This window comes from Centruroides vittatus, unplaced genomic scaffold (assembly GCF_030686945.1).
Source record: "Centruroides vittatus isolate TY-2023 unplaced genomic scaffold, ASM3068694v2 contig_1401, whole genome shotgun sequence".
NCBI lineage: Eukaryota > Metazoa > Arthropoda > Arachnida > Scorpiones > Buthidae > Centruroides > Centruroides vittatus.
In genome coordinates, this window is record NW_027120880.1 from 121,866 (window position 1) to 139,137 (window position 17,272).

Sequence of the window (17,272 nt, forward strand, 5' to 3'; positions counted from 1 at the left end):
CAAGCTGTTCCGTTCTTTGAACACTGGGAGTTTGGTCCTGGGTTTGGGCCTCGCTAGGATGAACTGGCTTTGTGGAGCTTCTTCAAAAATTAAAAACAAAAAACACAAGTAAACAAAACATTTTTTTGTTTATTTGTGTTTTTTATGTTTTTAATTTTTAGAAACAAAGATCTTTAAATGTATTCGTAGTAGATAACAGTTCCGGGAATAAAACGAATTTTTAAAACAAGAGGTTTTAATAAAAAGAAAAATACACATTTTTACTAGTAGATAAACAGAGAAAATGTCTTTGCTCGTGTGATTTTAATTATTTAATTTACGTAAAAATTTCGCACTTATTTGAAGGGGAGAACTATTCCGTCACTGCAATTCAATCCGACAACACAGTGAACGTGAATGAGAAATGATAACACCGAGCCACGAAACGTTCGAAAAACAAAGCTCGTAAAACTTCGAAGGGAATAAAAAGAAAGAGGACACTTTTAAAGTTTGCCCCTATGAAATTGTTCCAGGTTTATACTAATTGTCCTGGCAATTAATTTTTTTATTAAACTTGCTTATAAGTTATTGAGGATTTCTTAATGTCGATTCTCTCATACGCTTGAGAAGTGCACTTTCTCCCTTTGTTTAATAAAGGTTCATATCAAGTCTTATCCACATACGCAATGTTATTCGGATCCGTGACGGACACCTCGTAACGTCTCCTTGTTAGACTTTATGAATTATAACAGTTTCAACACGTTGAACCGTTTTGTCTGGTATGGTGGGTCTCTTGAAACGTTGTGCATCGTGTATATTACCCGTTCACCCGAATCAATAGTCTGATATTGGCCCTAATAAGACCCTTCATGAATTTCTTGGGAAATTTTGACTGTACGTTCAGCCACTAAAACATACACAAACAACAGCATTCTCTTTTCTTGGATCAGCATATTTCACACTACCAGCATACATAAGATTTTGTTACTATTTTCGCAAAAATGGATCGAGATTTTATAATCATTCTGTACATCAAAATATTGTCTATGAAGCCTTTCAAAGTTCAAATCGATATTTAATTAAAATTCTAAACAGAGAAGTTTTACCACTTAATAAAAGTATAAAATATAAGAATAATAATCAATATTAATTAAAAATTGCTTCATAATATTCGATCCATAATATTAATTAAAAATTTAATTAGTATTATAGATCGAGTATTATAAAGTAATTTTTATCAGTTTCTCTTTGAAAATATAATTACATTTTTAGTCACAAAACATAATAATTTCTTCTATAATTTTACAATATTAATCTTTTGTCATTAATATTTTCTATTTTTAATCTTATTATAATTAAAGACAAAATACGAAGTATATATGTTAACATAGTAATTTCTCTGAATGTCCACCTTTCTCAACTTGCATCATAAACATTACCTCCATCGGTATGTAGAATAGTATTTTATGCTTTAAAATCTATAATTGCTAACTAGACATTTATGTACTGTACAATACGTACGTGCAAGTACTAATTCTTTGCGTTTTTCTAAAAGAATACGCAATATACGTAACATCTTCTGTAAATACAGTAAAATTCCGTTAATCCGGCACCTGATAATCTGAAATATCAGTATTCCTGTATTTTCCATAATCTGACACCATTATGATCCCGTAGATATTAAATCTAACTTTACTGTTAATTTATTTATCAGTCAGTATACATCTTGATAATTAATTAGATGTTTTTTATATCACGTTTTGTAATTTTATATATTCTATAGTTTTTGAAAAACTATTTTTTTTTTCCTTGTAGACATTAAGAATGCCTTTTTTCATACCCATTTTGGGTTTGGCGAAGTGGTGATGAGGAACGTCACGACATATCCGGGACAGACTGCCCGTGAATCGATCACCAGGATTCGATCCCGGGTCTCTCACAGGTTTTGAAAGGTGTTAAATCAGTGATTAATAAAGTACATATATTTGTTCTGTTAATAAAATTGAGTCTTTACACAATCTCACCGGAGTTCTAGGACTAATGTTCTAAAAAAATCCAAAAGTAAACAGAAAGAATGTTAATCTTTACGATCTTCTACAAAGTCACTCGCCGTCTCAATGCATTCATACAACCACTGAATGCGTCTTGAAAATTATTCTATTGTAATCTTCCAATTGGACTGAATGCTTTATAAATCGTCGTACTGTTTACCCTTCATGTGCATCTTGAGCCACGAAAAGAGAAAAAAGTAACAGGGAGAATCACTCCGCATTATCTTTCGAGCGATTGCCTCCCTTCGTGAAAACGTTTCTACCACTCAAACATCTCTGAACAAGATAAATAATCGTTTCCGTAAACAATTTCCATGATATTGTAAGTTTCGTAGCTGTTTGAACAAGCTTACAATTAAATTTAATTAATGCTCTTTGTTTCATCACAACATTTTTTGCACTTTTACAAGCACAGTATAGAAAAACATGACAACAGTTCTGAAATAAATCATGTCTAAACACAGACGTTTTAACTAAAAGATTACACTGCAATCAGGTAGATAGCACTGTTTGTCTCCAAGGTGGACTTTCCGGACAGCGTATAAGTGGTGTAACTTATATAAAATCTCAAGATAAATAAAATTATTGACCTATTTTATTATATATATATTTACAATATCAGTATTCTTCGATTAAAAATCATATAATAACATTTCAAGATTTTCTTTAGCATTATCAATATTTATATACAATATTCTTCATATAAAAAGTGATAAATGAATGGCCCTAATAATGATATTAACAATTTTAGATATTAAAATGTTTTTAATTAATTGAAAAATAATTTTGCAATATTTTAAAAATGTTTTTCAATTGGGCAAAATCCTAGAAAAGCATAGATTTCAGACGTTGCAAATTATGTTTAGATAGCTTACGAAGTCTGTATTATAGAATGCTTAATAATGTATAACACTTAGAATCCTATCTATAAAAATAATCTATATCTAAAAATAAAAAATAGATAAATAAATAACGTATTCTAAGTGATGAACCAAGACAAAATATCGATAAGTACATATCTGAGGCCCTTAAAAGGGGAGGCTAAAAAGACCAGATTGCCTGTACCTAAAACCAAAATACCCAATTATATAATAATATTGATTTTTTTAAATTAAAAATTTAATTTAATTTTATTTTATTTTATGCTTTTTCTTTAATTCATTTTCTCGCGATGCCGAAAGAATCGTATTAAAAAATTAATAAAGATTTCAAATCTTGTTGTTAAGGAGGTTAATTTGATATATTATCCGAGTTATATAAATATACGTTAGTGATAATTACTCGTTTTATCTTTGTGTATATTCAAGATGGAAGGAGCTAAGAAATTAGTTAATAAAATAATAAACGAACAACGTTCTCGTTTTAACGCATTAAGTCAAGAAATTTGGAAAAATCCAGAAACTAATTATGAAGAAATTCACGCTCATGATGTTCTGGTTTCTACGTTACAAGATTTTGGATTTTTTGTTCAGAAGAATTACATTCTACCAACTGCGTTTAGAGCAGAATTTGGTGAAGGTAATGAATTTCATCTGTATTTAAAATAATTATCATTATTTAAAACAATGCTTTAAAATCAATATACGGCATTTTTATTTAACTAATTGTCGGAACGTAGTGACGACTAATACTTGACTTCGTGTATTCCTTGTCAACAAAATAACTCTGGAATGAGTTGTCCGATCTTGATGAAATTTTCTAGGACGACTCATCATCTCTCAAGGATGAAATGATTAAAATTTCAACTCTCAAAAATCATCCGTTTTTGTAGAACTGGAAATAAGGGTTTCTCTTCAGTATGGATCATTTTTGAGAGTTGAAATTTTAATCATTTCATCCTTGAGTGAATGTGAGTCGTGGTAGAAAATTTCATCAAGATCGGACAACTCATTCTAGAGTTATTTTGTTGACAAGGAATGCATGAAGTCAAGTGTTAGTCGCTTCCTGCACGCACATGTAGAAGAGTAATCTAGTGGCCGGAAAATATGACAAGCAGTAAAACGGTCATTTTGAAAGGTAAATGTTATCGCTAACTGGATACACAACAATAAATATATGAAATCTTTATAGAATAATAAGTTTTAAAAAGTTTTATTTTTAAAACGTGGAGCAGCAGCGATCAATATTGATGGCTTTACGATCCATTCTCTCCTTCGTCTTCCTATCGTTAGTACGAAATTTCGATATCTAAATGAAGAAGCTGCACAGAGATTCCAGATTGAGATGAAGTCGCTCAAATTCATCATCATCGATCAAATGTCAATGATTGGTGCAAGAATGCTTTACATCAGTGTTTCCCAAACTTTTGATATCTGTGTACCCTTTGTATAATTTTCTTAATGCTGAGTACCCCTCGTCAAAAAAATTGCATATACTTTAAATCAAAACCAAAGATAACGAGGATATTCCATTTCTATATGCTGCTGCAATTGAAAAATCGAAAAAGCCAAAATAGAAGACTATGTGGAAAATATTGTTCCTAGATATAGCGATATGGACTTTAGGTCTCATTTTCGTCTTTCTGGAAGCACTGTCAAAGTAAGTCTCTGCTAAGAATTGTTAGTTGTAGTAACTAGCTACAGAAAAATTGGTTTATTCGGCATTTTTAGTTTTTTATTAATATTAAAGCACATAACAAACCTTTCCTGTTAGAAAAATCGCACATAAGCTAAAAATACACACGCACACATTGTAACAATTCAATGTGTAGATACTGGAGGTTTTTGTGTGACACTGTTGTCTTGGCCATAAGGCGGAGGAATACACAGAATCACAGCACCCGGCGAAACCGCTAAGAAGTAACGAAGTTTTTTATTATTTTTCTATGTTTGTAATCGAAGAAAAGTAAACTGCTTGTTGCACCAGGAATAGCCGAAGCACGGTACAGCGTGTACCCCCACTAAACTCTTTTCGTACCCCTGGGGGTACGCGTACCACACTTTGGGAAACACTGCTTTACATGATCGAGAAAAGATTGAGGGAGATAAACTCCGAGAAAGATGAGCCGTTTGGTGGATTCTTTATCTATTTGTTTGGTGATTTTCGTTAGCTTCCTCCTGTTAAAAGTACTTCTCTCTACTCGAGTGTTTTTTACAATGTAATGTCCCAACAAGGTAGGGACCTTGTTGGGACATTACATTACATTTGCATTTGATTCTTTTGAGAAGTTTATTGAACTAAGTAATTCTCATAGAGAAAATAGCGCAGATAGTTCCTTCACAGATGTCTTACAACATCTAGCTTCGAGTGATTTCTCTGATACAGATCTGAACATTCTGACGACAAGAAATCGAGTCTATTTATCCAGAGATGAACTTGATCAGTTCCAAACGGCAGTAGAGCTATATCCAACAAACGAGCAAGTTAAACAAAGCGACGAAGACTACTAGCAGTCAACTGGATGCCCTCTTGCTTATATAACATCTGAAAACACTCCAGATATTGTCCCGCCTTTGTCTAAAGATGACTCAGCTCTTGGTCTTTCCAAGCATTTGAATCTCTCAGTTAATGCCAGAATCATGCCGAGAGTCAACTTATGGGTGCAAGTCTCGTCAATGGTTCACTAGGAACTATACGCTACATTATATATGCTCCTAACGCTCGCCCTCCAGCTCTTCTTCTGTTTATTTTAGTGGAATTCGTAGCTATCGGGAACCTTTCATCTATGGTAATCTGTTTCCAATAATCCCCATAATACGCTCTTCGAACGATGGCAGTATATTGCCATCTCGTAGACAGTTTCCCCTTACCTTAGCATACTCGATGACTATACATAAATCACAGGGATTAACTCTTCCAAAAATCAAAATAGATATAGGGAAAAAGAGACAGCTATTGGTCTTACCTATGTTACACTGAGTCAAGAGAAAAAAATAACTGACTCAGTATTTTTAAAGAGTTACAATAAAGATCGCTAGGAGTCAAACTGTAAGTCCGAGGCCCGTAGTGAAAGACAGAATTTCGTGAGACGTTGGCATAGCAATTAATTAACGGCTTATTCTGACCTTATATTTGTACCTTTAAATGATCCAATAGAAATCAAATATATTGTTGAGAACGAATGATTCTGTGTTTCTTTTTTCCTTCATAATCTAGAAAATAAAGGTGCGAGCAGTTTCGTTCCGACTACACGCTGATGCAGCGTTACTTAACTAGTTAAATAAATATCCATATAGGTACAGTGGGGAAATTTCGGTAAAGTAAAAATTACTATTGGGCTACCTCAAAACAAGACCCAATGATTTTATTTGCCATATTGAACCTTTCCTTCTAGAAGCGAACAGCTGGATGGCCGAGGTTATTGAAGCATCAGCCTATCGCTTTGGGGATTCGGAATCGGGAGCAACTTCCAGGAATTTTTGTGTAGTCTTTCTCATATAAGTCGGGTTCCTTGCCATCCGGCTGACTCCATTTTGAATCTTGCCGAATCATGATGGGTATGGAAAAAGTTCCTCTTATTGTCCACAGGGCGCAGAATTAAAAATGAGAAAATAGGACACTTTTTGTGCAGCTTTGAATTTTACCGTTTGTTTATTATGCGCTTAAAACTTTACATAGCCCTATAAATAAGTCTATGTAAATTTATATGTGAATTCATAAATCGATTTATGGGTCTATCTCAGATTCGAATCTTACAATTGGCTCGGTTCGCTCTCGCTTATACTGTTATATATCAATTTTAATTTATATTATTACTAGTAGATGAGCCCGGCGTTGCACGGCAAAACGCAACGATCCCGAAGATTGAAATTATTAGTTTATAGCCAATCATCGGGTGCAAGAATTAGGTCCCTCTATTCCGAGGCTAATTAAAAAATTTTTACGTAGGTCTAAAAATACGTTCGATTTTAAGCAAAAGCGCAAAACCTCATGTAAAATAGTACAGTAGAAGCTGAGTTCTTTAGGGTAAACCTTAACCTTCTCTCTCTCCCCCGTGGAGAGGATTTTCGGAAAATCCCTTCTTAGTATGCATTCGCATAGAGTTCCCTAACTGTGTATCAAATTTCAGCTTTCAACTCATAACCGTTTGGACTCTGCGCTTATTATTATTATCAACCAATCTCGATTATATTATAAGCTTTATAATAATAAAAACACGTTTTTCCAAAACAGTCACTTCCCCCTACAGACCCATATCCCATCTACCGACAATATCTGTGCACCTGTAATCTTTATCATTTGCCTACTAAAGTGATGAGGTGTAATTAAAACACTAGTTATACTTTAAAACAGAATAACAAAGCTAGAATATATTTCGTTAATATTGAAATTGATGTAATAATTTCACTATTAACAAAAAATGGAGAAAATCTTGAGAATATTATAAAACTGCTTCGACGATACGACTTCAATTGCCTGTAGTGAGGCCACTGCAATCACGAAACACGTTTCCTACTTGTAATGGCCTCATATGACGTACAAACAGATTCATAATGAAAATGGTGTCTCGTTTACGGTGCCAATTGAAGGAATCCATGTCAGACTCTGATACGGTGACTGGGCTATAATGGTGTGCTTTTCCCTTACATTTATTCAAACACATTTTGTAAATGATAAATTCCATTTTAAATTATAACAAATATCGTATTGTTTCATTTTAAATATTGAAAATTACGATTTATAAAAAGTCAAGCTTAAAATCTTTACAAGTTTTTAATTTATAAATATTATAAAAACTTCATCAATTCCAATTATCCGGTTTATATAATTATCAAATTTTATCAAAAAGTAATTGTATATAACGATGATATACGTATTTATACAAAATGATATCCTTAACTTTTTATGGCAGTTCGATACGAATGATAAAATTCTGTACACTTACATCGGTAATCAACATATAAAAAGTAAATCTATCTTAATAATTAAAATAATTTAATATTTTTATACTCATGTTCGTATAACAGTCAGATTTCAGAGCCAGTTAAGATATCGAACTGCTTCTCTGGAAGACCCTGGAGCGATCCAAGGGAGAAAATATCCAAACACTTTTACATGGTAATACCGGATACGTTAGGCCTAACGTTTCTCTACCGGCTACCCCATTGTATGTCTGATTGAACCTGTGATGAATCTGGAAAAAGTCCCACTTATTACCTACAGAGCAAAAAAAAAACAAAATTTAGAAAATTTATTTAGTGTTTTATTGCATTTTCCTAAGTTTCGATATTATAGAAAGTTCCATTTTTCTATTTAAACACACTAAAAACTCATTGGCAGGGGCGCGTTATCCTACGGGAAACATGGCAAGTGCCCCAAATCAATCTTTTATAAGAAAATATTTCTCAAAAATTTCCCCGAAGAAAAATGTCGGAAGTCAATATTGTACATGGAGTCCCATGAAGCTGTAACGCGCCACTGCTCATTAGTAATGTTAAAATCTGTATTACTTTATTACTGTATTACTGTTTCTGTATTACTTTATCAGAAAATATTTATATACAAATCACATAATTTCATAGGAAACTATCCCAAAATTGCTGTACTATGCGAATATGATGCTCTACCAGAAATTGGTCACGCATGTGGACATAACTTGATCGCAGAAGCCGGTGTAGTCGCTGCTGTTGCAATTAAGTATGTTATGGAAAATCAGAAAAGTATCCAAGGTAAAGTAAGTATTATTTAAACTTAAAATAACTCTTCCGAAATTATTCGTATACATAAAGAGAAAAATTAGAGCCGATAAGAAAATTTTTGTTTGACTAAACGAATGAGTAGTTTAAGAAATATATGTGATAGTTTACTCCACCTATTGTGCTGTATTTGTAATAAATTGTTGATGTCGGCGATAGAGTTGCACATAGCAGAGGTGAAGAAGGATCTGGGTTAGAATTTAACTTTATCTCTCATAACTTTCATATGTAATGTGAGTTGAAACGTAGTTTATTCTGCATCCATGCTTGCTGATCTCATTTTAAATTAACTTCGTTAGTAATATTCAAAATTGAATTTCGTATAAAATGTAACTTCGTAAACTAATTCAATCCTGAAAGTTTAATATTGCAGAAAATAAAGACTGATGTTGGTTGAGAATCTAACGATAATTTTATTTACCTAATTGGCAGCATGTTTGTGTCATAAGGTTGAGACCTTTAGCCACACAACCATGTTTACAATACACAATCAATAAGAACAATGCCCCTTTCTTTTCATGAAGATTTCTGAGAGTCCTATCCGAATATGGATCTTTCAGAATAGCAAGTATATATTTAACTATTTTGGTCATTTGGTCTTATAGCTGAGGATCCAAATAAAATTAAACCAACCCATTATTACGAGCGGATTTAAGTCGCATCGGAATCCGTAGGATGAGGAATGATATGCAATCCGTGAGAAATTATGAAGTTTACAGTAAAATCAAACCCAGGTTTCTAAGTAAATAAACTGACGCTTCATATAAATATTCTATTCTATTCGTTTCCACTCTGGTTCATATGGAGGTTATAGCCTTATATTCGCCTTTCCTCCGAAGAGTGGTGTCATGATCGCGACGCGACCGAAGAGCCAGCCGTTTATCTCACGGCCTAAACGTACGCGCGGAAAACCGTGCCTTCCGGGAGGACTTTTATGGGGAACTGGCCTCCTGTTCAGTCGTTATTGGCTAGGAGAAAACCCGGAAAACTCCTAGCAGCCAGCCTGTCCGAGTGGCGGCGCGAACCCACGACCGAACTTCCCAGTGTTTAGGGTCCGGTCACCACCACTATGAGCGGCAACGGATACCACTCGCCCACTGGCGAGGCCCTCATATAAATATTTCAATCACTAATTATTTATATAGTGCATTGACATCAATTTTCCAATTTAAATATATTCTATAATAATAATTTATTTTTAGATTGTAGTCCTTGGCACTCCCGCCGAAGAAGGTGGAGGGGGAAAGATAAAACTACTTGAAGCAGGAGCCTTTAAAGATATTGATATTGTCTTAATGGTACACCCCAGTCCAACAGATCATCTATATCCACCTTTCATATCTTTCATAAAGGTAATGAAGTTAAAATAAATTAAGATATTTGACATTTTTCTTTACGTAAAACTACATTTTTGTTCATTTTGAGCTATTGGCATTAATTTGGCTTATATCTCTGAAAATACTGATTAGAACAACTTGAAAGCTAACATATAAACAGAACATTGTATTCCTTATGCAATGGACCAAACCAAACCATGTTTAAACCAAAAATGTCCTCTGAATTAAGTCAAACCAATAACAAGAAAAAGTATTAAGCATCATCGTAAATCATTTCTACCTCTTACACAGCAATTATTCATGATGGCGATAACATTATTTACCTGCTCTATTAGGGACAAAGTCCATTCTTAAACAAAAGCATCATGAACCAGCTGAAGTGTTTTTCGTGGATGCTGGCGGGAATGCAATTCGTCTCCCTAGAGTATCCCACACAAGTTTTATAGGATTAAGGTACGGAGATATATGTGGGAAACGAACAGGTCGGCAAGACCCACTCCACTGTCAAGGATGGCTAAATTTTTGGGCTATCCCGACTCGTCGGGATTGGGTAATTAATTGTCAGGTCGAGGGGAGGAAGTGTGTGGGTTCGACGATAAGTTTACGGCGATATTGAATAAACGGACCCAGGATGACAACACATAACGATTTATTTAGACGGACAAACAAAATACAGATATCTAACGCGTCTCGTCCCTAATCGCGGGAGAGAGAGAGTTTACACATGTTGGGGAATCATACCTCATCCTCTGGTACCTCGGTTGGAATCGAAGGAGATTGGAATCGTCGGTTGGAATTGTCTCGACTCGTCGGCGGTTCGGTCGTTGCGGCTGACTTCGGATTCTTCTTGGCCTCGATTCTCTGGACGTGCGTCCTCGGCGGACTTCCAGCGACACTCTTCTTAGATATCTCCTCCTTTATATACTCGAAGTCTCGTCCGCTGCGATCACCAATCGCGATGGAGGGTGATGAGTCGGGCTCCGTGAATCAGAGGTCGGATCCGGAGAGGAGGGAAGCGTGTTTGACGGCGGAAGGCTGTACATCCTTTGAATCTTAATCGTTATCTCTGATTTTGATCGCTATCTCGCGAGGAGATTCGAACAGTATAATTTTAGAATCGCTATCGCCGGTTTAACCCGGTCCTCACATATATCCAACCATTTCAACGCATGCAACGAATATATTCACTGTAAAGGAAGTCATTGGTAAGTGCAACCCTGTGCGCACGAGCATTGTCGTCAATGAAAATAAAATCTGCATCCATAGCAACTCAGAAAAATCTCTCGCATGGCTACATGAAGCTTTCTATTTTCTTGCGGAAATGGCACCTCTTGTAAAAAAGTGGAGCTCAATGCGGCCATTAAACATAATGCCATTTCATACCATACTTAACACCACCACCTCCGAATTGATCATCTTTCACTATGTTCATGTGACTGAATCGTTTCCCGTTTTCTACAGTCCATCCGATGAGAATCATTCTATAGACTGTGCTTGGATTCGTCAATGAACAGGACATTGTCCATTCATTTAATGTCGATGTCCTTGTTATAATCTAAAATGCTGTTTTGTTTATATGGATCAATGAAACACAACGTGCTAAGCCTTTGGCAAAAAGACTATTTGTCTGAAGCCTTCTGCACACAGTTTCTCGCGAAACTTTAACATCAGCGGCTGTAGATATCTCTGCAGAGAGTCTCTTATCATTGTTCTGTTATGACACGCTGTTAACATAAATAACAGCCTTGGTGAAATGGTAGTAATTTTTGAACTCCACTTCCTGGTTCATATCCAACATCTCCTGTTCTTTGAAATCTGGCCAAAGCCTGGGTCTAAAGCTTTGCGGCAGTTTCAGATTACCGAACAATTGTCTGTGACATCATTATTATCACTATCATATAGTAAAACAGTAACAAACTGTCCTCAAAGATTAAACTGCAAAGAAACAATATCATGTTATTTCTGTATTTATAAAGCCTGAATAGTTTGCATATTTGTGCTTTTTAATGGAAAATTCAGTTACATCTTGAGCATTTTTATTGTCTGGAAACGTTCACATAAATTTTCTGCTATTTGTTTTGTTTATTCTTTTTTTATCTCTATGGACGATTGGTCTATTATATTTTAGAGGACTTGAGTGTTGAGATTCATTCCAACTTTTACAAAAGAAATCTGTCTACTCTTTAATATTTATAAAATACTCTGTAATATAATTTATGAATACAGTAAGAACCTGCTTAACGCCGCCTCAATTAACGCTGATTCGATATAACGCGGTCTGCTCGAAGCTTTAAAAAAGCTCAAAATTTACGCCGATTCAAATTATCGTGGAATTTCATTGATTCTTACATAATACGATTATTCCCAAACACGAACCAATCAACAAAAGGTGGCAACTCGTCGTAGCGCTTTACTTCCCTTAAATCTATGTTCGTTTGTATAATTTTGGAAATAATATAACATCATGGACAGTGGCGTAGCGAACATAACTGACGCCCGACACTTTATTAACGCCCCTCTCCACCCTCCAGAAACACATATAGTTTGTCTTGAAGACCATTTTGGCGCCCTTTTGTGAGTGGTTCACGGTGCATGATACACCCCCTTGCACCCCCTCGCTACGCTACTGATCATGGATGCCATAGAAAATATCGACTTTGCTTGGTAAGAATTAACTGATAAATGTGTGAACAAAGTGTGGTAGAAGTTATGGCTGAAAGTATCCAAAAATTTTCAACGAGAAGAGCCTATCGCTGTATTATTAGGTTGACCAAATTGTCGACTTAATCGGTACAGCAGGACAAGGAGATGTAGACGAGCAGGATATTGAGGAGTTATCACAGGTTTCTGGCGAAAGCCTTACCAATGACGACCTTCAAGAACTGGCAGAACAAGGAATTCGTGTAGAACTGGAATATAGAGATTTTGAAAACGAAGAACCCAAAGAATTTCTCTGCAGATTTCCTTAGTAAAAGTTTTGCAACGATAACCTAAATCGTTGATCAAATTGTAGAGAATGATCCAGATTTTGAAAGGAGTGCAAAAGCAAAACGAGGCGTTTTGGATGTGATCTTCCGCTACCGACATTTACTTAAGGTAAGAAAAAGAAAGCGACAAATGAAACTACACGACTTTATCGCAAAAAACAAAAATTTCAGAAAAGCCGGGACCTTCACCAAAAAAAAAAAAAAAAAAAAAAAAAAATGAACTTTAGATTTCTGTGTACATATGTTTATGTGTTATTTAACTTATATGATTATGCGAATTAATATAAAAATAACCGAAAATTATAATAAAATTTGTTTATTTTTGGTCGTGTGTTCCCCTTTCCCTATTTAGTCTATGTTAAAATGACCTAGTTTAACGCTTTTTCCTATAGCGCTTTCTGGTCTAGGAATGCATCCCCCGCGTTAAGCTGGGTCATACTGTATTTGATTTTATTCTACAAAATTATGATTAATAAGTAGCCTATAAGCCTATATCTAAGTAGCTTTCGATACACATACATATAAACACATACAAAGATTTAAAAAGAGATTATTCACATAAATAGTATATAATGTTCATTAATAGAACTGTATCATTCAAACGTAATACATACATCATATATTGATAATCTGTGTTGCCTTTAGATAAATGTTTAAGTGGACATTTTTTATCCCTATATACATACATACATATATATACATATTTATTTATTTATTTATTTTAAAAGATTCAAATTTTCTGATGAATATAGTTATTATACACCGTTTTCTGTATAATCGTGCTCACCAAAGAATTTGTCTTTTGATTATTATTATACTGAATTGTTAAGAAAGTACTGTAGTTATTCTGAAGGCGTAATTTTATTTTAATAATTTGTTATTTCGTAAAATTAATACAATAATTATAACTTTTTTATAGCTAAAAGTGAATTATTTTGGAAAAGCTGCGCATGCAAGTGGATATCCATGGGAGGGATTAAACGCTTTGGACGCAGCTGTTACATGTTATAACAATATTGCTTTACTTCGAAAACAATCGAAACCAAATTGCATAATACATGGTAAATTAATTGTTATTTTTTTAATATCCTTTCGTTATTTATAATAATAATTTTATCTACGTGTTTTACATAGGAATTATTAGTAATGGTGGCGGAAGTCCTAGTATCATCCCGGATGAGACGGAATTGAACTATGCTATTGGTGCAAATAATTCTCGCGAATTGGAAAATTTGAAAAAGAGAGTTGAAGACTGCTGTTTAGCTGCAGCACAAGCTACGGGCTGTAAAGTGAAACTGAGTTACGATACCGAAGTACAATACGAACATCTCATCACCAATGAATTTTTGGCAAATATTTACAAGAACTATGCTGAAGAAACAGGTAATATTTTTTAGAAATATACATTTTCCGATAACTGTAACTCCTATTTGATAATTTTTACAGGAGTTAAATTCAAGGATGGAAATCCCAACTATGACCCTTTCTTAGCAGCTTCGGATGTAGGAAACATATCGCATGTGGTACCGAGTATTCAACCATTATTCTCGATTGGAACAACAGCACCTAATCATTCTTATCCCTTTACCGAAGCAGCTGGTTCTGTGGAAGCGCAGCAACCAACTTTAAACGCAGCTAAATCCATGGCTCTGACTGCATTGGAAATTTTCTCTGACTCGCGTGTTTTATTTAAAGTAAAAGAACAATTTAATAAAGACATTGTATTTAATTCTTAATTAAACATAGATTATTAATTTAAAATAAAATTCAAAACTTTTCAATCCTATTGAAGACGAAAATGTTATTCTGAAATATAAAATATTTTATTTCATATATCTCCATTTTCAATAGCAGATGTACTAATGTTAAATGTACACAAGAGACAATGAGTTAGAGCAATCCAATTGTTAGCTATTTCACACATTTCCTATAATGTTTACTCTTTCTTTAATCCGCACTCACATAACATTGAACACTAATGGGATAATGGGTACGAACCTGTGTTTATTATTGGGCTTGTGTTTAACATGCTAACTTTTTGATCCTAGAGCTTAAACAAAGCCTTCACACGCCATATTCATCAAAGATGTTGCACCATCTCACATCCCTCGCTCTGTTCAACGTGTGTTAATGCAGATTTTTAAGGATTAACGGGTGATTAGTCGTTAGTTTCTCTTCTTGTCTACTTGATTTTACCCCATATGACTTCTGGCTATGTGATTTTTTGAAAGACCAGGTCTATCGTGAAGCGTATTTGTGTCAGATCTAAAGCACAGTCCGTCGGCATGTTCTTCTGATTTTAAGGTGAATTTTTCTAGCTAATTGGATATTTTGATGCATGTTATTAAATTGCATTTATCCGTTGAGTAGGCTATATAATAGGAGAGGACGGGGAAACTTCGAAAGTTGCGATAAAGAAATCTATCGATAGAAAGCTGCGATAAGAATGAAGAGGGAAGTGAATCAAGCTATTATCTTACATTAGATTAATTAAATTTTTTTATTATATATATATGTTGAGCGAACAAACTGTTTAGAAAACTAAATGCACTAACGTCTCTTACTGCATAATTGTCCTTTCTTTTTACCTATTCATGTTTACGGCAAACATTTTGCATTCGTCGTCATTACGAAGATATCGTAAAAAAATACAAGCATGTTGCTTTGAATTATCGGAAGTACTCAATGTAATTTGCAATGGAACTTATTATAATCCTCGAAACAAACGGTTTAACTTTTCTTATGAGGATTGATCAAGTAAATATAAAAATATTTATTTAACACCTGTTTTTTATATAAAAAAAGTAATTTACTTCGTTGATTTCTAGATCTTTATTAGCATTTTGTGGTTATATCATTTGGATATTCACTTCAAAAAGAATCTTCCTTCTTTTCTAATCGAGTAAAAATGGCAGACGTAGCAGACGAATGTTGCAAGAAAATTTGTACCTTTGGTGAGATTTATAGTTATTTTGACGCTCCTAAATCTGAACTGCAACAACAACGTGACGTATTAAAGACATGAATAATTTTATCGATTTATAATGATGAATTGGAAATGTTTAAATGATATTCTGAACATTTAATGTAAATGCTGTGCTTTATATTTGAAGAGAAAATAAATAAGTGCATAAAATTAATTTTATTGAGTTTCGATTTATTCGATTTGTATCTCTCGAATTTAGCCAAACACATCTCCATATGAAATGATCTTCGGGCTAGGAATAAGCTAATTATTAAGACACAAAGTAGAACTGGAAGTCTTTTTCTGTGCTGATGTTTATTTTCCTATTTATTATCATGGCGACAATGCTTCATTCAAAATTTTAAATAGTTGTAGTCTGTGTAATGTGCACTTTATTCACATGTTGAGTCTTACTGTCAAATCCGGTTCCATTATTCTTATGCCATAAATTTCAAAAGTTTCTTTTACTTAGATGTTTTCGCTAAGCCTTACTTTTTTAATGCGATTTCACCAGTTTTTTTTTAATGGGATCACATAAAAGCAATTATTCTCGCATTTTTATAAGACTTTTTTATTTAAACAAGCCTCATATCAAGTCTTTCAGACGTTAAGGTTAGCAACTTCGATTACATGTGAGGCCATCAGTACCTATTCAACACTGGATCACTTTTCAAATATTAGTAGTAAACCAGTAGTAATTAATAGTCATTGACCATCCTCCCTTCTGGGAGGAAAACTACTACTTTTAGTCGAATTTACTTCAACCTCTATCTGCAATAATCCTTTCTTCCTATCGGACCCACCGGTATGGTGGCATTCGAATAGGAACATTACATAATACGAGGTTACCAGCCAGGGTTTATCACATCGAGTGACCAATGTAACGCATTTTAAAAAATTTTCTTTCTCTACTGTATTTAAAAAATGTTCAAAATGTGTTAGATTTGTCACTCGATGTCCTAAACCCTTACTTGTTATTACATAAATGAAATACTATAATACAAGACAATAGCAAGTACGAAATAATTTAATAATCTTAATGTATTTATTTTTTGGCCGGGCAACGCTGGGCTTATCTGCTAGTTTGTAAATATAATAGTAAGGATATTATAGGTTTTGCCAGGCTCACAATGGGGCGGCAGGATGGTGAGGATCGGGGTCAACGTATCCGGTTGGACCACAACCTGAAAAATACCTAAAAGACTTTTCGACCTGTCCGTATTCGATACCGGATCCCCCAGAATGGCAGAGCCTGGGGATCTGGTATAGAATGTACCACTCGGCCATCCGACTGACATATATAATATTATCTTGAGTT

The 17,272-nt window shown here is 34.2% G+C and overlaps 1 protein-coding gene across 1 annotated transcript; it reads left to right on the top strand.

Annotated features, from left to right (window-relative positions):
* Positions 1-3,331: 3,331 nt before the first annotated feature.
* Positions 3,332-14,769, top strand: LOC136968151 (xaa-Arg dipeptidase-like). Its single transcript, XM_067262112.1, has 6 exons — positions 3,332-3,548; positions 8,492-8,643; positions 9,868-10,017; positions 13,909-14,050; positions 14,124-14,372; positions 14,436-14,769. The coding sequence occupies exons 1-6, from the start codon at positions 3,338-3,340 to the stop codon at positions 14,723-14,725; spliced, it is 1,194 nt and encodes a 397-aa protein (XP_067118213.1). The 5' UTR covers positions 3,332-3,337; the 3' UTR covers positions 14,726-14,769.
* Positions 14,770-17,272: the final 2,503 nt, after the last annotated feature.

Coding starts and splice junctions, on each gene's coding strand:
- LOC136968151 (XM_067262112.1), top strand. CDS start 3,338: ATGGAAGGAGCTAAGAAATTAGTTAATAAAATAATAAACGAACAACGT. Junction 14,051..14,123: donor ACCAAATTGCATAATACATG/GTAAATTAATTG, acceptor TGTTTTACATAG/GAATTATTAGTAATGGTGGC. Junction 14,373..14,435: donor GAACTATGCTGAAGAAACAG/GTAATATTTTTT, acceptor TAATTTTTACAG/GAGTTAAATTCAAGGATGGA.